Source organism: Panthera onca, chromosome C1, assembly GCF_046562875.1.
Source record: "Panthera onca isolate mPanOnc1 chromosome C1, mPanOnc1 haplotype 2, whole genome shotgun sequence".
In the NCBI taxonomy this organism is placed as follows: Eukaryota; Metazoa; Chordata; class Mammalia; order Carnivora; family Felidae; genus Panthera; species Panthera onca.
In genome coordinates, this window is record NC_138346.1 from 171755912 (window position 1) to 171772546 (window position 16635).

Consider the following 16635-nt stretch of genomic DNA (forward strand, 5'->3'; position numbering starts at 1 on the left):
TTTCAGCGTGTCATGGGCTGCAACCCCGCCGAAACACGTGCGGGGCGTCCGAAAACACCGCCGTTCCGCAGTCAATCGCCCCGATATTAATTAACGCATTAATAAGAGGGCGCCATTAGCCATGTGCCCACACAAATGGCCGTGCAAGAGGAATGCACCCGCATGGAAACAAAGTTACTTTCTTAAAGCTGTATTTCTCCCCCCCCCCCTCCACGAGCACACGCGCACATACACACAGAAACACGCGCAGACACGGGCACACACCAACACACATTCCCCGGGCCCGGCCGGCGCGACGGTCCCCGGCACCCCGTGCCCAGCCCCAGGTCTGCCCCCGCAACCCCGGCCCCCCGCCCCCCATCCCGCCGCATCCAAACAGCTGCTTACCTGGGTGAGACAGAGCGGAGAATACATAACTGCCGGGCGGTGGGGTGTGCGTGTGCGTCTGGGTGTGCGGTTTGGAGGTGTGCGTGAGTGCGGGTGAGAAAGGAGAAAGAGGGAGAGAGGAAGAGAGAGAGAGAGAAGGGGGGAGAAAAAAAATCAAGCCTGCTTCTTGCGTTCACATTTCCAACTCGGCTCAACTGCAGCCAGCCAGCCAGCGCGACTGCCGCTCCATGAGCTGAACTTTAACCCCGCCTAGAGTTTCCCTACACTCCACTATACATGTCTACTGTACGCGGGCGTTAAAGGCATAGCGCACCCTTTCCCGCTCCCGCGCCCGCCCGGCCGGGTGCCCGCGAGCTGCCCGCGCGCCCGCCTCCGCCTCCGCTCTGCACCGCACCGCACAGCCGCCGCCCGCTCGCGCCGCCGCCGGGGGGGGGGGGGGGCGTGGGGGAGGGGGCGGCTGCGGCGCCGCGCGGCCAGCCGGGTCCCGAGCCTCCGCGGCCGCTCGCGCTCGCTCGCTCGCTCCCTCTCTCGCTCCCTCGCTCGCAGGCTCTCTCGCTCCCTCTGCCCCCCCCCGCCCCCGCTTCCCCGCTCAGCGCATTACTGGGTAACGCAGTGAGGAGCAGTTACAGTCTGTACTCCCGGGCAGCTATAGGCTGCCACAGGATGTGCTTAAGCAAACAAAACTACTTTTCCTCATCCCCATCCCCCAAGCCCCGCCGCAGACCTTCGCGGACCTCGGTGGAGGACTTGGACAACTTTGCCAGGTTGCCCTGCGCTCCCGGTTCACTGTGTGGGCACGTAGAGAACCGAGGAGAAGGCCGGGGGGGCAAATTTGCATGTATGCAAATTTTTTAAAAAATCAGACCTCCTAGGTAACTTTTTTTTTTTTTTCCCCTCTGAAATGCGGTACGGCTCAAAGCATTGTAATCTCTCCAACGAAGCTTTCTGTGGGAATAGATCGTCGGCAGAGGTAATTATGCACAAAATCCTGCAAACTTTGTGCAGCTTCAGTCCTGTGGCATTCAGAAGCGGGGGTGGTGGGGAATAATTTCACACAGAAGAGTCACCGGATTTGGGGGGTGGGGGGGGGCTGTCTGGAGAAAAAGAGGCGGAGATTAATGAGCGTTCTCCCTCCCAGGACTGTGAAACTGGTGGGTCTGAACACAGACGCCATAGAAAAAGTTCTATCACGTTCAGAAACAACAGTGGTTTAGCTGTGACATCTTTTTCTCTTTAGGAGAAAAAAAAAAAAGGAAAGGGATGTCCCCTAAGGGAAGGGAGATATTCTGGTCCACAAACGCGTGCCCAGAACTGGACACAGGCTATCATTACCGTTCCTGTTCCTGGGACACCTCTGGAAGGGTGCCTTTTAAGAATCCCCTCTTTTTCCCTCCCCCAGGTAATCGTTCTTAAAATGGAAAAGAGCTTCCTGCAATTATTCTAGGTTTGCTAAAGTATTGTTTTGGCAGAAAAGGGGGGTGGTTTTTAGGGTTTGGCAAGTTGCCAATAAGCCTGCTTTTCCAGTTTTTTTAACCTCATATTTTCTCTCCAGGCTTTCCTCCCTCATGGAAAAAAAAAGAAAAAAGAAAAAAAATACCTTCTTCCTCCTGCCCCCCATCCCATCTCTTCCTCCCCCTCTTCCTAACTCTATTTTGCAGCCTGCTGCATTTGCGAATCCTTCTCAAAATTCCAAAAGGAAAGATCAGGTTGAAAGACACTGGCACACAGACAGAGGAATCTGCACCTTGGTAGAGGTTAAATAGCGAGAGAGCCTCGGAAAAGAGGACAGTCCTGTAGGAACCCCCACTCTGCAGGTGGGGATGAAGTAATGTGCTAAGGCCACCCTCATTCAGACTACACCACCCACCTCCACGCCCCCCCCCCCTTTTTTAAAGTTAGGGGCAAGAAACATGCTACTGGAGAAAGCAAAATATAATCCTCTAAAATATTCTGCATCTGTCTAAAATTATTTTATGCTTGTTCTCCGATTACTTTATTGCTAAAATAATTTCTGAATGCTTCAGATCATTTTCACACACCCTGCTCCTAAATATCCTTGAAAATCTGTCAAATTATTTATTAAGGGGTGAGGGAAAATAATGACTTAAATCTTTAATGAGAGAGTCCCATTTTCCCCAATTAAACAACTGCTTTTCCTTGGTTCCTCTTGGATTTCAGGAGAAGAGAAATGTCCTAAAAGCTAAGCCGAGTTACAGAGACAACCTTCCTGGCCACGGAAACCTTTGCTGGGATCTATAACTTCAACTCGCTCCAAGTTTCCTCGATAGAAGTTTCTGGCTGACGGTCCCAACATGTAACTGAGGCACAGTGAGAAGTTATTGTTCCGTGTGTACTCTTGGGAAGCTCTCTTCCAGAGCAGATTAAAATCTTTCTTTTGGTGTATTAAAAGATATACTTCACATCTGCCTCTTTCCAAAACCAGAAAGATTCTTAGTTTTAACTGAATCTCAAGAAAAAGAAAAGGATTTTTTTAAAAAAAGGACTGGCACATCGCCCTGGTTTTTAAAAATAGGGAAAAGTAATTTAATGCTGATATTTCTAGTTTAAAAACTTCTTTTGTTGCAGCAGTGAATGTGCCCGCGATTTCCAGCTTTCTGCGGTTAGCAATATTATCTTAAGTAACTTTTGGCGCCCTTCGTAAGACTTTTGGATATGGGACGATTGTTTGCGCCCTCTAGGCAAGGGCTGGATCCAAGTTCAGCACCAAAGCCCTTCACATCCGCTCCTGCTTTCTCTCCTATCTCCGCCAGCTCCCGCTCCCTCCCCCGCGGGATGGGGGGGGGGGGGGGGGAGGCGGGGAAACACTACAAAGCACAGTTCCAACTACAGCCTTTGGAAACAAGACTGAGAAAAATACAGTAGAAGAGTTACAGTTACAGAAAGGCTTCTGGTAACTTTCTCTCCAACAGGCATAAATTTAAACACACACACAAAGAAACAGATGTTCCTCAAAGGGCAGTCTGGGGGTAAAAAACATTTCCAACTCTCTCCCCTCTTCCCAAGTTGCAAAAGTAAATCCTTGTCCAGAGTTCACAAAGATACTAGGACACTTGAGAGAGAGCAGGGATGGAGGGGGGAGAGAAGAAAGAAAGGATAGTAGAGAAAACAGTGTAGGAAACAGGTGAAGTACAAAAACTAGTTTACTGCAATCATATAAATGACCCATTGTTAGGAAGGATAAACCCCTTATTGGAAATAACCGCTCCAATCATTTATTTTGCAAGTGCTAGGAGGCTGCCTTGAAATGGGATTGTCTTTGCGCAAAGGAGGCTCCTGTCATGCTCTCTGCTATCCATATTCTTCCTGGCACAGAGCCCAGCCTTGCATTTACTGTGTTTTATTTGCAGAAATGTTACCTTGCCAGCTTTAGTGAAATCCTCTTAGATATATAAATTACGTCAATAAGGTTTCACTTATATGTACATCTCAAATACCTCTCATTTTGGAGGTTACTTGATAGGAAGATCTTATTAATATGATTTAGATTTTAATGCCCAAAGCAGTGAAGATAAAATTGGGGTACATAAGTGACACTGCCATTAACTCTGTAGTTCTTACCAAGACCAACTTTATCACTAGCATTTTCCAATATTTTTCTCCTCTAGTTTTTCGACCCACTGGTCACTTGCGTGCAGATTTTTCTTAGATGCGTATAATACTAAATTGGATAATGTCAGTGAACTGAGCGTCCAAGTGGATTTTAACGTCAGGTTTCCAAACCAGATTTGATTAGAAGGCCTAAAGCCTTGGGAAATAGCTCGATGGGAATTTAATCCAAAGATGGGAAAGAGCCCATACTATTTTCCATTCATTTCCCAACAGAATTAGGTGTCTACAATGCTCAGTGGGAAGGAAGAGATGGATGTATTTTAGTCAGAGGCTGCCAGTTACTGCCTCCAAGACAAGCTGCAAGTTACTGCAGTTGGTTTCCACTGGATTGGTATCAAAGACTTGTCCAAGAGGCCAGACTCCAACGAAGAGTTAGCAAGTCAGCAATCTTCCACACACACCCTCCACAGGGGTTGTTGTGGTAACAAGAACAAATGTGAACTTGGCTAGTTCTAATAGCCTATTTGCCACTGACCATATATTTAAATAGCAGAATTCAAGAAAAGTGGAGAAAGAAACAGTCCTTCTCCCCCCCTTCCTTTCAAATGTATAAAACAGCTGTCAGTCCACCTGTGACACATCCTCTTCCCCCTTAAAACTGTTGTTTCCAGTTCAAGAAGAGAGGCTTGCCTCTTCCTTCAAAGTATTTGAAAAGCCAAAGCTTCTCAGATAACCAGAGGGAGAAGTGTTGTAATGCTGAGTATTCAGTACACTACTTCCCAAAGCTCAATACAGTCCTGTAGTTCAAGTTTCTAAGCTACACATTTTTTAAAAGCTGAACCTCCCCCTTCACAACAGTTAACAACTTCCCTGAATTTAAAAATAATTATTAATGCAAAGTTAGTATTTCTCTGGCAGAATTTTTCTTTTTTCCAAAAGGCAATTAAGAAAGCATTACAATTCATGCAAAAATCCCCCAATCCGTTTTTTTTTTTCCCTTTAAACTCAAAAACTCTTTCCTATTGTGCTTGCTAAATCCGGAAGACCTTGTAGCTTTGACAGCTTGAACCACACCATCCCCTTCAGAGCCGCAGAGAACTTCAGATCTTTTCTGCCCCGCCCCCTCTGGCTACTGAGAACCATTCATTGTACACCCAAGCTTCCTCATGATTGGCTGAAGCTTTTGTCAATCTCCCATGTTGTCCCATTGATTAGAGGATCGAATCGTCAATTATTCGCCGGGTCCAGACATTTCTTTTCGAGTTAGGTTGACTGCTGAGGCCAGACGTCTTTTTACAGAACAGAGCACGTAACAGGATTTTTTTCCCCCTTTCTGGAACCGAGCAAGCGCTAGGAGGAAAAAAATCTGTCAAGCTCAGCATTTTTTTCAAATCTCGGGAAAAAAAAAAAAAAAAAAAAAGAAGGAACCCCGATCTGTGATGTACATAGCACAAAAAAAAAAAAAAAAAAAGAAAAAAGCCATCCACAAAGCTACATCTTTAAAACAAAACCATCACAATAGACATTCACCCAGCAATCACTTAAAAGCATACGCAAGCTAGAGAAATTTTAAAGTCTTAGCCATTAAACAAAATCATTCTACCATTATTGTTGTTTATAAAACACACATCGTATAAACGCAAAATAGAAAGTTTAAGATGTGCCACGTACCATTGCAATGTAAAAAGAGTACGTGAGAAACTTTAAAATGTTCAGACGAATTGCTTCATTTGTTGTCCCCCTTTTTTTTGCATTAAAAAAAATCTAAATAAACTTGGAACCGTTGAAAACCCGGAAGAGATTTTTTTTAAAGCTGTGGGCCAATTGCAGGCTTCTTGGAGATTTTTTTTTTTTTTTTTTAACTCCAAATCAGAAGGCTTTTGCAATTGCAATGCGCGCTCTCTGCCTCTCTCACTGTCTCTCTCTCCTCTTTTGATAGCGATCCAACCCGGGCTGGCTGGTTCTCAGATTCTCTCTGGTTTTGCCTTGTGTGCTTTGGATTGTACGAGACTTTGCAGAAGTTGCAATCGATTCGCAGTCCCTCTCTCCTCTCCCTACCCCCTTGTTTATTTCCGCAATCGCTGCAATTTGCATAGTAACCACGCACGAGGCGCCGGCTGCCGCCAGCGGAGGGGGCCGGGAGGGGGCAGGGAAAAGGCCTTGCCCCCTTCTCCCCTCCTCCAGTCTCTCTCCCCGCCAGTCTCCTCCTCCCCCACGGTGCGTGGCCAATAGGAGCCCCGGCATTCAGCGCAAGCTCCGGTCGGGACACCGTTCGGAAGAAAAGCTCCTGTGTTACTAGGCCCTGCTCGCAGGATCGTGTTTTTGGCGCTGTGGAAGTTCCCCTGATTGCGGACCTCGCAGCCGGTACTAGGGATCTACGAGGATACAATACATTTGCCTGCGGTTGTGCGGGTTTTGCACGTTTTAATCAAGCCTGCACACCTGCTTTCTCGGTTTCTTTTTCCGTAGCCTCTCGTGAGTTATTAGGCTAGTTCATGATGGTTAGTGAGAGATTTAACCTTTATTTGCACTGGTGTAGACCAAGAGTTAAAGATCCTCTTTGGTGCATTAAATCACGAGAGTGCAAAATGTCACAGAGAACTTGCAGTGAAATAAAGCCTCTACTCTAGGTTCCAAAAGGAAAAGACTGGCTCTGTTCTCTGCAGATGACTGAACATAAAATTGCTAGGGGGGCTCCCTTAAGAATAAATTTGTTCATTTAAAGGAGGAGATGCAGTGAAATTCTAGTTGAATTTCCAAGCATCCACTTCGTCAATATCCTTACAAAACCTGGATTCCACAAAGTTGGACGCCCCCCCTCCGCCTCCTATCGCCCTGAGAGAAGGGCTCTGTTTAGACATTTGAAATGGGGGGGAAGGGGAAGGAGACTGTTAAAGTAGTTATGGAACATTCAGTCCTTCATCTCACTGATTCATCTTATTTCATTAACCCAGACTCTTTAAGACCATTTCAATGTCAATCTTTTATGCGTTTGTTTCAAACAACAGACTAGCCACTGGTGCAGTGCTGGTGCCCGGAAGACAACTCTAAAGGAAGGGAGTGTCCCTTTAAATGGAAAGCATCACCACCAGGCTACTGCGTTTGTTTGCTTTGCGTCAGTTAAGTAGCTTTGGACGTTTTGCTGAATAACTGAGTTACAGGAAAATGTGTGCTTAGCTCACTTGATAAAAATGATCCAATGAGAAGTCCAGAGGAATAGGAAGCCACCTGGCAGTTGTCTGATTTTCTTAACTGTCCTTGGTGAAGATACCTATTAATTAATAACAGGACCTTGCACAGCTAAATTAGAGGTTAGAGAAACCTCCTATTTCGTTTTGAGCCACATGTTTGGCTTCAGGCTCGCACTGTACTACTAGCTAACTGATGCAGCATTACTGAGAGGTATGGTTGTGTGGCCGCTGCTGGTGTGAGACAAGCTTTGCTGTGCTGGCCTGCCCCTTATAGTTTCTGATACTCTCTTGCTCCAGAAAGTCTGTGGCATTTAATCCTGACCCCTTCTGCTCAGCGTCGTTTTCAACTTGGCATACTACTTTCATTCTAGAAATACATTTGATGGGATGCAGTGGCTTCAAAAAACAATTAACCAAAAACCTTCTAGGCCTAGTACAGCTGGTGCTAGGCTGCGTAACCTTGAGATCGTTATATAACACCTATAAAATAGAACATCAATCTATCGTGAGAATGGGGGATTGTTTTTTCAGGAGCTAAGAGCCTTTCGAATGCACAAGAGGGATCAGTTTGTACTGTATTGCTCTGGAGATGCCATGGTCTGAATAACCTTCAAGGCTAAGCAGCCAGGCCTTGTCAGTAGGTGGTAACTGAGTTTTGTGTGCATGTCTGTAGTTCATTAACTCCGCTTAATGTGGTAGGTTAGTACTGTTTCCAAAGTGACCTTTTATATCTCCATCTAGTCAACAACAACATAGTATAGCTTTAGAGTTGAACTTAGGTATTAATGTGAGTCTTATGTGACTCCAGACAAATTATTTAACTTCTGTAAGCTTTTTATTCCTCATCTGGAAAACAGAAGCTATTCAGATAACATATATAAATTACCTAGTACATCATGTGTGCTGAAAATATTGTATCTATAGCGATACCACTATTACTGTTTAATATGTACCATTTTCTAGGCACATTGAATGTGCTAAGAGCTGGAGATACAGAGAATAAGACATTGTCCCTGCCCTCAAGAAGCTTTCAGTCCAAAGGGAAAGACAAAATAATAAATAATAATATAATGCGGTAAGTGCTGTGTCCAACTTAGATATACATAAAGGGCAATAGAAATACAGATGATAGAATGGTTTTGCTCGGATAAGTAGATAGGAAGAGTCACAGGAGGCTAAAAAAGAGGAAATGACGTTTGTGTTGGGCATTTGTCAAGTAGACAAGGGAGAAGCAGGACATTCTTGTCCAAGAAAGCACAGTGTATACACAGGGCCAGAGAATGAAGATGTATTTAACTGTGGCTTGTTGGTCTAGCTTATATCACAGTAACTAGAGACGAAATTGGAAAATCAGGCTGAGTCAAGATGGTGGAGGACCTTGTAAGCTGTTTAAACTTTCACTTGAAGGACTTGGGAAACATCAAAGGTATTTAACCAAATGATATACAAAGTAAATTTTGCAGATTAGAAAGATCATTCCAGCAATGGAGGCAAAGAGACCAATTAGAAAGAAGTGAGAGAAGGTGAAGTTCTGAACTGTGCACAGCAGGAATGAATGAGCAAGAAAGAGAAAGGGAGGGAAGAGAAGAGAGTGGGAAAGAGGAGAGAAAGCAAGGAAGACCCACAACTCACATTAGTTTTTAGGGACTTTGATCAATAGGGACAACTTGGGAGTGCATTTTTTCCAGGCTCTCCCAAGTCCAAATACCCATAAGATATATAATAAGAGCTATTAGTGAAAGAGGCTCTCCTTACTCCACACGATGCCACTTCTGTATCCTTAAACCTACCAATGTCAAATCATTTTGAAATAATACCAGCAACAGTAACAATCGCTCACATGGATTCAGTGTTTATATTGGCTCTTCTCACCTTGTGAATTTGCATTCCAGTAACATCAGCCCCACCATGCCACTGAAAATCAGCTGCACATTGAATAGTGTGACTTTGGATTGCCAACCCTATTGAGAGCCTCATGCTTCCATGTAGACTGGCTTTATGCCTTGAAAATAGTAGGCTCTTCCAGGAATTCTGCTTTTTTGACCCAAATAAAAACTTAATCCTCTTTCAGTGCATTGATAGGAAGACTACAACATCAGAGTCTTACAGATTTAGCAACATGATTCAAAATTGCAGTTTTTTTCTAATAATGTATTTTTTAACATGTGAACTAAGTTGAATGTTGGACCGTACAGATATATTTCACATTTTCTTTTTTTTTTTAATTTTTTTAATGTTTATTTCTTTTGAGAGAGAGAGAGAGAGAGAGAGAGAGCGGGGTGGGGGGGGGGCAGAGAGAGAGGGAGACCCAGAATCCGAAGCAAGTTCCAGGCTCCGAGCTGTCAGCACAGAGCCTGACTCAGGTCTCAAACCCACGAACCATGAGATGGTGACTTGAGCCAAAATAGGACGCTTATCTGACGGAGCCACCCAGGCACCCCTATTTCGCATTTTCTTGATTGGGTAAATCTTAGATCATCCAAAGCACTTTTTAGGCTAGGTAATCAACATGGGCATTTAGAGGACCAACATGGCAATATAAATGATAGATACTAGAAGAAAATACAAATCTAGGAATTGATGAGACTCCCTAATAAGCAGATTTTTGGCAGACTGTTTCCCCCCACATCTGTCCCTCTCTATTTTTGGATACATAAATGAGCAGTTTGGAGCCTATATTTCCTAGCCTTCCTTGCAGATAGGCATGATACATGATTAAGATCTGAATAGAATGGAGAAGAATTATTAAGTCAACCTTTCATGTCACTTGCTTAAAAGAAATTTATCCTAAACTTGTGGCCTTTCCAAAGGCTGCAATGAGGTCATGTTAGGGACTCAGCTTCAATTAAAAAGACCAGGGACAACACCTTGGGAGACAAGAAAGCAGCAAGATGGAGGGAACATGGGTCCCTAAGTGACCTTATGGAGCAGAACTTCTTCTCTAGTCTAGATCATATTTAAGCCACTGTGTTTTGAGATCCCTGATTTGGCAGCCCAGCCTCTACTATCATCATCATCATCATCATCATCATCAAGGTTGTAAATCAGTTACATGGTACCTTTGGATTGTTTTCTGTATAAAAGCATATGGCTTTCCCCAGCTTAATACAAAATACATTTGTTTTTTGTTTTTTGTTTTTAATTTTTAAAACATCAATTCATTTAAACTAAAAAAAAAAAAAAAGTTCATCCATTTCTCCTATTGATTTTATTATCAGCCCCCAATTCCAGACTTTCCCCCTGCCTAGTCTCCCTCTACTACCCTTTCATCCAGACTAAATGAGTCACTTTTCTATTTTCACCACTTTCTGAATACACCATGCATGTTCATCTCTCTCCTCCCTTGTTTGTGTGATATTTTCTGCCCGGAAGTCCCTAATGTCTTCTCCCTGTTCTGTTATTTTTTTTCAATAACCAGTTTAATGCTACTTCCCAACCGCCGCCCCCCAGCAGAATTGGCCACTCCCTCCTGTGTTCTCTAGCATCTTATGCTCATCTCTAGAACAGTTATGTTCACAGTGTACGTCAGTCATTTATTTGTGTGTTTGTCTGCTAGACTATGAGCTCCTTGAAGGGGCACTACCTTTATTCATCTTTGTGTCCCTACAAGCCAAGTGCCATAATCCTCAGTGGATGTGTGGTAAATTAATGTGTGAATGAAAAGATGAACAAATGGTTACCCTTTCCAGTCTTGCACTCTGATATAATACAGGCTCAGGAGTGTGACTGATGCAAGGCAGGGCGTTATCACTAGGGGGAAATTTTAAGTATAAATAGCAGGACACCGAGTTTGCTTTTTATAGACCTTCCACACATGTTACCACTGTTAACCTTCCTTCTGGATAGGTAGGTTGGGCAGTGTCTTTCTCACCACACAAATGAGGAAACTAAGGCACAGGAAACTGTAGGGAGCCACTCAACATCATTCACTTAGGTTGAATAGAATTCAACTCATTTAGCATTCTTCCCCAGAGGTCTAGCTATGATGTTTGGCTTAGGAAAGATTTCAGGCTTCAATTTTTTTGGGGGGGAGTAACATTTTAATGTTTAGCTGGCTGTAATCATAATTAAAGGTAAACAAATGAACCCATCCTTTGTTTTTTAAACGGCTTTATTGAGGTACAATTGATATACAAAGAACCACACATATTTAATATATACAATTTGATGAACTTGGACAGAGACAAACACCCATGGTATCATACGCACAATCAAGATAATAGACATATCCAACACCTCCAAGAGATTCCTTGTGTCCCCCCAACCCCGGACCATTTTGGGGGGTAAGAACACTTAACATAAAGTATACCTTCTCAACACTGCATTGTTAACTACAGGCACTATGCTTGCACAGCGGATCTCTAGAACTTACTCATTTGGCACAGCCGAAACTTTATACCCATTGAATAATAGCTCCCTGTTTCCCCTACCCCACAGATCTGTCCTATCTTGGACACACAACACAGTACGCTGCAGAGGTTCTTGAAGACCACAGGTGATGTCACGCAAGTGAGCTGGTAGGATAGTCAGAGAGAGGAAGCCTGTATCTCGACCAAAGCCAAGGCTGCAAAGTATGAGTTTACAATTCACAGTAGGAGAGCTTAAAGGGAGCTCAGAAGGCTCCAACCACCACATTTTACAGCTGATAAAACCGAAACTAGCAGAGTGAAGTAGCTAGCTCATGGCCACACAGCTGGTAAAGAATTAATCCCCGGTCCAGGGCCAGTGTCATTACATCATGCACAGGATATTTTGCAGGAATGGAAAAGGAGCGAACAACTATCTGTGGTATCAGAGTGGAAAAGAGGCCTGGGCAAGTGAAGAAACAGTGAATCTGATAGGAGACCGAAAACGGTTAATCAATCTAAACCAAAGGGATGGCTATAAAATCGAGGCTGGTACCTGAAAGATTTACCCAAACATGTTCAGACAATTCAAGGATAATTTTCAGGAAAAATAAGGGAGGGTGGAGATGAGAGCAACAATCTAGAACTGTAACTTGGTGTTAAAAGTTGTGAGCTGAACTGGTTCACTATTCTGTGCTGTTTGTGACCTTGGGCAGTTCAATCTCTCCCTCTCCTCTGGCTTCTTTCTCAGTAAAATGTAAATATCAGCAGCCTCACTTCTTGGGGTTTTGATAGGATTCAATGAAATCATGAGTGTGAAACTGTTATAAATTTAGGTTTCTATTCCATGAAGGCCTACACCACCAACAATTGTTTATAATACAGCACAGAATACAGAATATAGATAGTCGTATTTATCCAAAAGGTTTTGGAATAGAGATTGTGTGTGTGTGTGTGTGTGTGTGTGTGTGTGTGTGTTTATCTATATCTATCTGTATCTATGCACACATACATATATAAACATGCACACAAAGTCTCCATTCCAAACCTTTGAATAGAGGTAGGATAAATCTGATTACCTACCTACCTATATATATGAGAGAGATAGAGACACCATTAAAATGGAAATAAGGTGACATCAAGGCCAAGATTAGCAATCAAAATACATTCAATGAGATTCTATGTACTTTTTTAGGGTTGACTTGCAATTTTCCTTTGAGTTTCTTAGTAATCAACTTAAAAAAGAAAAGGTAAAAACTTATGAAATATATGATATTCATAGGATAATAAAATTCAAATCCAAGAAGGGTTGTTCAAAAGCAACACAGACATTCTGAGGTCTGAGAAAATGGGCCCCGTGACCTCCTGCCACCCGCATCACCATCACTGCATACATACAGACAGACCAGGGTTGTCCTGAAGAGGACAGTCTTCACTATGACGCGTTGAACCAGGTACTCAATCCCTGGATGAAATTCCAGCCAGCCTAAGGACAGAGGGAGTAGGAGGATGCCGGCTTCTAAAATTACAATTTTAGGAACTCCTTGGCTATAGCTTAGTGCCCTGGGCTAGTGGTGCTAGTGCTCAGTATCTGGTAAATTAGAATGTGCCGTCAGTGTCTATAGTCCCAGAAAATCAGCAATAAAGAAAGGAAAGAGCCAGTTGAGGTCGACTCCTCTGACCCTGGGGTTTTTCACACTCACTCTAATATTCCTAAGATTACATCCCACCCCCCCACCCACTCCCCGAAAATAGTATGGAAAGGAATAGCATGGGAACTGGCAAACCCAGCTGGCGTGGACACTGAGTCCAGACTCTCTTTTCCAGCCCATGTCTTTAGCTCTTCAGCCTCTCTTGACCTCTCTCTTTCATAAGGTGACTCAAAATGGGATCAGGAAAGGGAACTCCAGCAAAGGAAATTACAGAATTGGGGTTATTGTTGTATCAGACACACAAGCAAAAACAAGTAGGTAGCTTGTCTCAAAGCCCAATCAGTAGGCTAAGAATTAGGCTTACACGTCGGCCAACAACATTACAAAAGAAAAAATAATGTCAAAAGCCTTTGTGGGTCAGGATAGGGAGACAAGTTACTATACTGGTAGATCCCTTTTGGGAAATGACAATCTTTTTTTTTTTTTTAAGCTTTTTTTCCCCATTTTTTAAAGTTTATTTTTGAGACATAGAGAGAGAGAGAGAGAGAGAGAGAGAGAGAGAGAGAGAGAGAGAATCCGAAGCAGGCTCCAGGCTGTGAGCTGTCAGCACAGAACCTAATGCAGGGCTTAAACTCACCAACCCTGAGATCATGACCTGAACTGAAGTCAGAGGCTTAACCGATTGACTCACCCAGGAGGCCCCCCCCTTTAATTGTGATTAAAAAGTACATAACGTTTACATTATAAGCATTTTTAAATGTACAGTTCAGTGCCTTTAAGCATATTCATATTGTTGTGCAGCCGTCATCACTATCCATCTCTAGAACATTTTCATCATCCCAAACTGAAACTCTGCATCTATTAAACAGTAACTTCCCATTCCTTTCTCTCCCCAGGCCCCTAGAAACCATCATTTTACTTTCTGTCTCTATGAATTTGACTACTCTAGGTACTTTATACAAGTGAAATCATTCAGTGTTTGTCCTTTTGTAAGTAGCTTATTTCATTTAGTATAATGTCTCTAAGGTTCATGCCTGTTGTAGCATGTGCCAGAATTTGCTTCTATTTTAGGTTGAGAAGCATTCCCTGGTATGTAGATACCACATTTTGTTTATCCATTCATCCACTGATGGACACTTAGGCTGCTTCCACCTTTTGGCTATTGTGAATAATGCTTCTATGAACATGGTATATAAATATCTATTTGGATCCCTGCTTTCAATGTTTTTGGGCACATCCATCAGAAGTGGAATTGCTTAATCATAGAGTAACTCTATTTTTAACTTTGGTGGTGGTGGGGGGAAACAGCAACCTTAGTTTATCTTTGGGAAAAAAAATAAACAAATTCTTTAATGACTTGTTTCATTTATGGAGTTTATTTCATGAGCATCAGGAATCTTGGATTCTTATTAACTGTGTGCTCTTTGAAAGTCACTTGAGTTATCAGAAACACTCTCAATTTCCTTGTCTGAAAAAATGATATCTTTGAAATAGTTGATATCCAAGGTCTTTGAAATTCTAAAGATCTATAATTCTGCATATTTCCTTGGTGTATGTATGGGTTCATCCATTTATGTTTTCATTCATTCACTTTGGAAATGCTGTTTGAATGCCAGAGCAGGTCCTTCCCCCCTCAAAGATAAACATGGGTGATGGGGAGAGGAGTAGGAATGGGAGGAAGAAGGCTGGCATGATGGTTGAAAGAAGAAATAGAATGTACTGCAAGCCAGTAGGAGAACAGTACTAAGATGAAGGGATAAACATGGGTTGGGGACATTCTGGGCTAGTGACCAACTTTCAGATTTTACACTTTATCCTAACATTCATGGGGAGCCATTGTAGGGCTTAAAGAAGGTGGTAACAAGGTCAGTTTTGTTTTAAAAAATTACTCTGACAACAGCGTGGAGAATGGACTGTATAGGTTCAAAACAAGTTATCTATCTTTACTCCATTATCTCATCTTTTCCCTTTTATTTTGAAAGCGGGGAAATTAGTCAAGGTGTCCCAGGACCCATTGTTTCATCTTGGAGAATAATACTGTATTATCCTTCTCTCTACAATAAAAAAATATTTGGTCGCCATTTTCCCTGAACTGTGAAAACTACTCGCCATGGTTGTAATATATTAATATCTCCAGGTCATTAGTTTGCCAATTAATATTTTAGGACCATGACATTACAGCGATTTTAAAAAGTTTTGATCAGAGATTATTATCCCTTTATGTAAACATTAGAAGACTCAATATCACATATTAATATATTTTATGAAAAAACTTAAAATTCGTATTTGATTAAGTAAATTTTTCCTTAATTGGGATGCCAATATAAAGGAAATGCTTTATATAGAATTCTTTATGTAAGTAATGTAGTATTATAAAATCTTAAAAGTCCTCAGTGATACTGTTTTCCTTTTGTATATACCTCCTATTTTCTGTGCTATGAAAGTTATGAGGTATACTACACCAGCAGATTGTATACCTATGACAACAATGTATGATCCCTGAAGGACATTATTTTTAATGGGTGAAGAAAATAATTTGGTTTCTATCTTAGATCACATGAGTGCAGAAATGAGTTGTTTGGGAAAATACTCCAAGTTTTAATATGCAAGGGTAATTAATGCCTTGATTTACTGCAGGTATTAAGATTGATTCAACTACTAATGCCCTCTTCAGTAAAATAATGTTAGAAAGACTGGCATTTATCTTAAATAATTTTTGGCAGTTTGGCATAGTTTTTACTTTGTGTTTACCAAAGAAAGAAAACCAAAATGAGAGCGAGGAGAACCAATGATAAAGAGTGGTTTAGTTTGTCGAGGATGCTTGAAACAGCCAGTTTGTTACAAGCAGGGCCAGGCTGAGAACTGCAAGATTAAAGTTTGAAAGGTACCTGGTATATTTTTGGTATATTAAAAAAAATAAGTGCTTTTTCAAGAAAGAAGCCAAAGAATGGTACGTGTTTCTGGTTTTAACATTATTCCTATGAGTTTGCTAGTCCTCCCAAGAGCTATAAAGTTGACAATAAATCAAACTTATTTTAATTTGTCATGAGATAGCAGAGAGAAACAAAATTTTTCCAACTGGTCCTCTGCCAAAGTGTTTCTACCAGTCCAATTCACTTCCGAAATTTACACTTACTATTTAAAATTAAGAAAAAATTGAACTACCAAATAAATTCAAGTCTGGAAAACATTTACCTCATGCCACTGTAGCCAGGCACTATATCAGGTTCTGGAAGTGCAGGAAAAGTAAGTGGTGATCTGGTCTTCAAAGAGGCAAGTGGCTCTTTAGGCAAGGCTGGGTGACCTTATATGCCAGAGGTCAGAGCAGAATAGACTTCCCCAGGTGAGTAAACACGTATGACGTGTTATACCAAATATCGAGGCACATCCTACCTCGCTGCTCACCTTCCAGTACCTTATAATTACTAGGACTATCTTTTGAAGAGTATTTGAACATCAGATTGCAATAAATCCTATATCCTTATGTGA

General features: G+C 42.3%; 1 protein-coding gene and 1 long non-coding RNA gene across 27 annotated transcripts in view; one reads left to right on the forward strand and one right to left on the reverse strand.

Annotated features, from left to right (window-relative positions):
• Positions 1-5749, reverse strand: part of NFIA (nuclear factor I A) — a 370701-nt gene extending 364952 nt beyond the window's left edge. For 18 of the 26 annotated variants that reach the window (XR_013557582.2, XR_013557572.2, XR_013557581.2 and 15 more), the window contains exon 1: positions 388-1014. Coding sequence is in view for 9 of the 26 variants with exons in the window: in XM_078451855.2 (XP_078307981.1) it covers positions 388-414 (27 nt within the window). In the remaining 17 variants the exon portion in view is untranslated. Of the gene's footprint in view, positions 1-387; positions 1016-5628 lie in introns of those variants that run through there. The other 8 variants (XR_013557570.2, XM_078451850.2, XM_078451853.2 and 5 more) reach the window with 7 other exon arrangements.
• Positions 1039-5622, forward strand: LOC132671515 (uncharacterized). Its single transcript, XR_009607129.3, has 3 exons — positions 1039-1151; positions 1307-1357; positions 2566-5622. It is a non-coding gene; the product is annotated as an uncharacterized LOC132671515 (long non-coding RNA).
• Positions 5750-16635: the final 10886 nt, after the last annotated feature.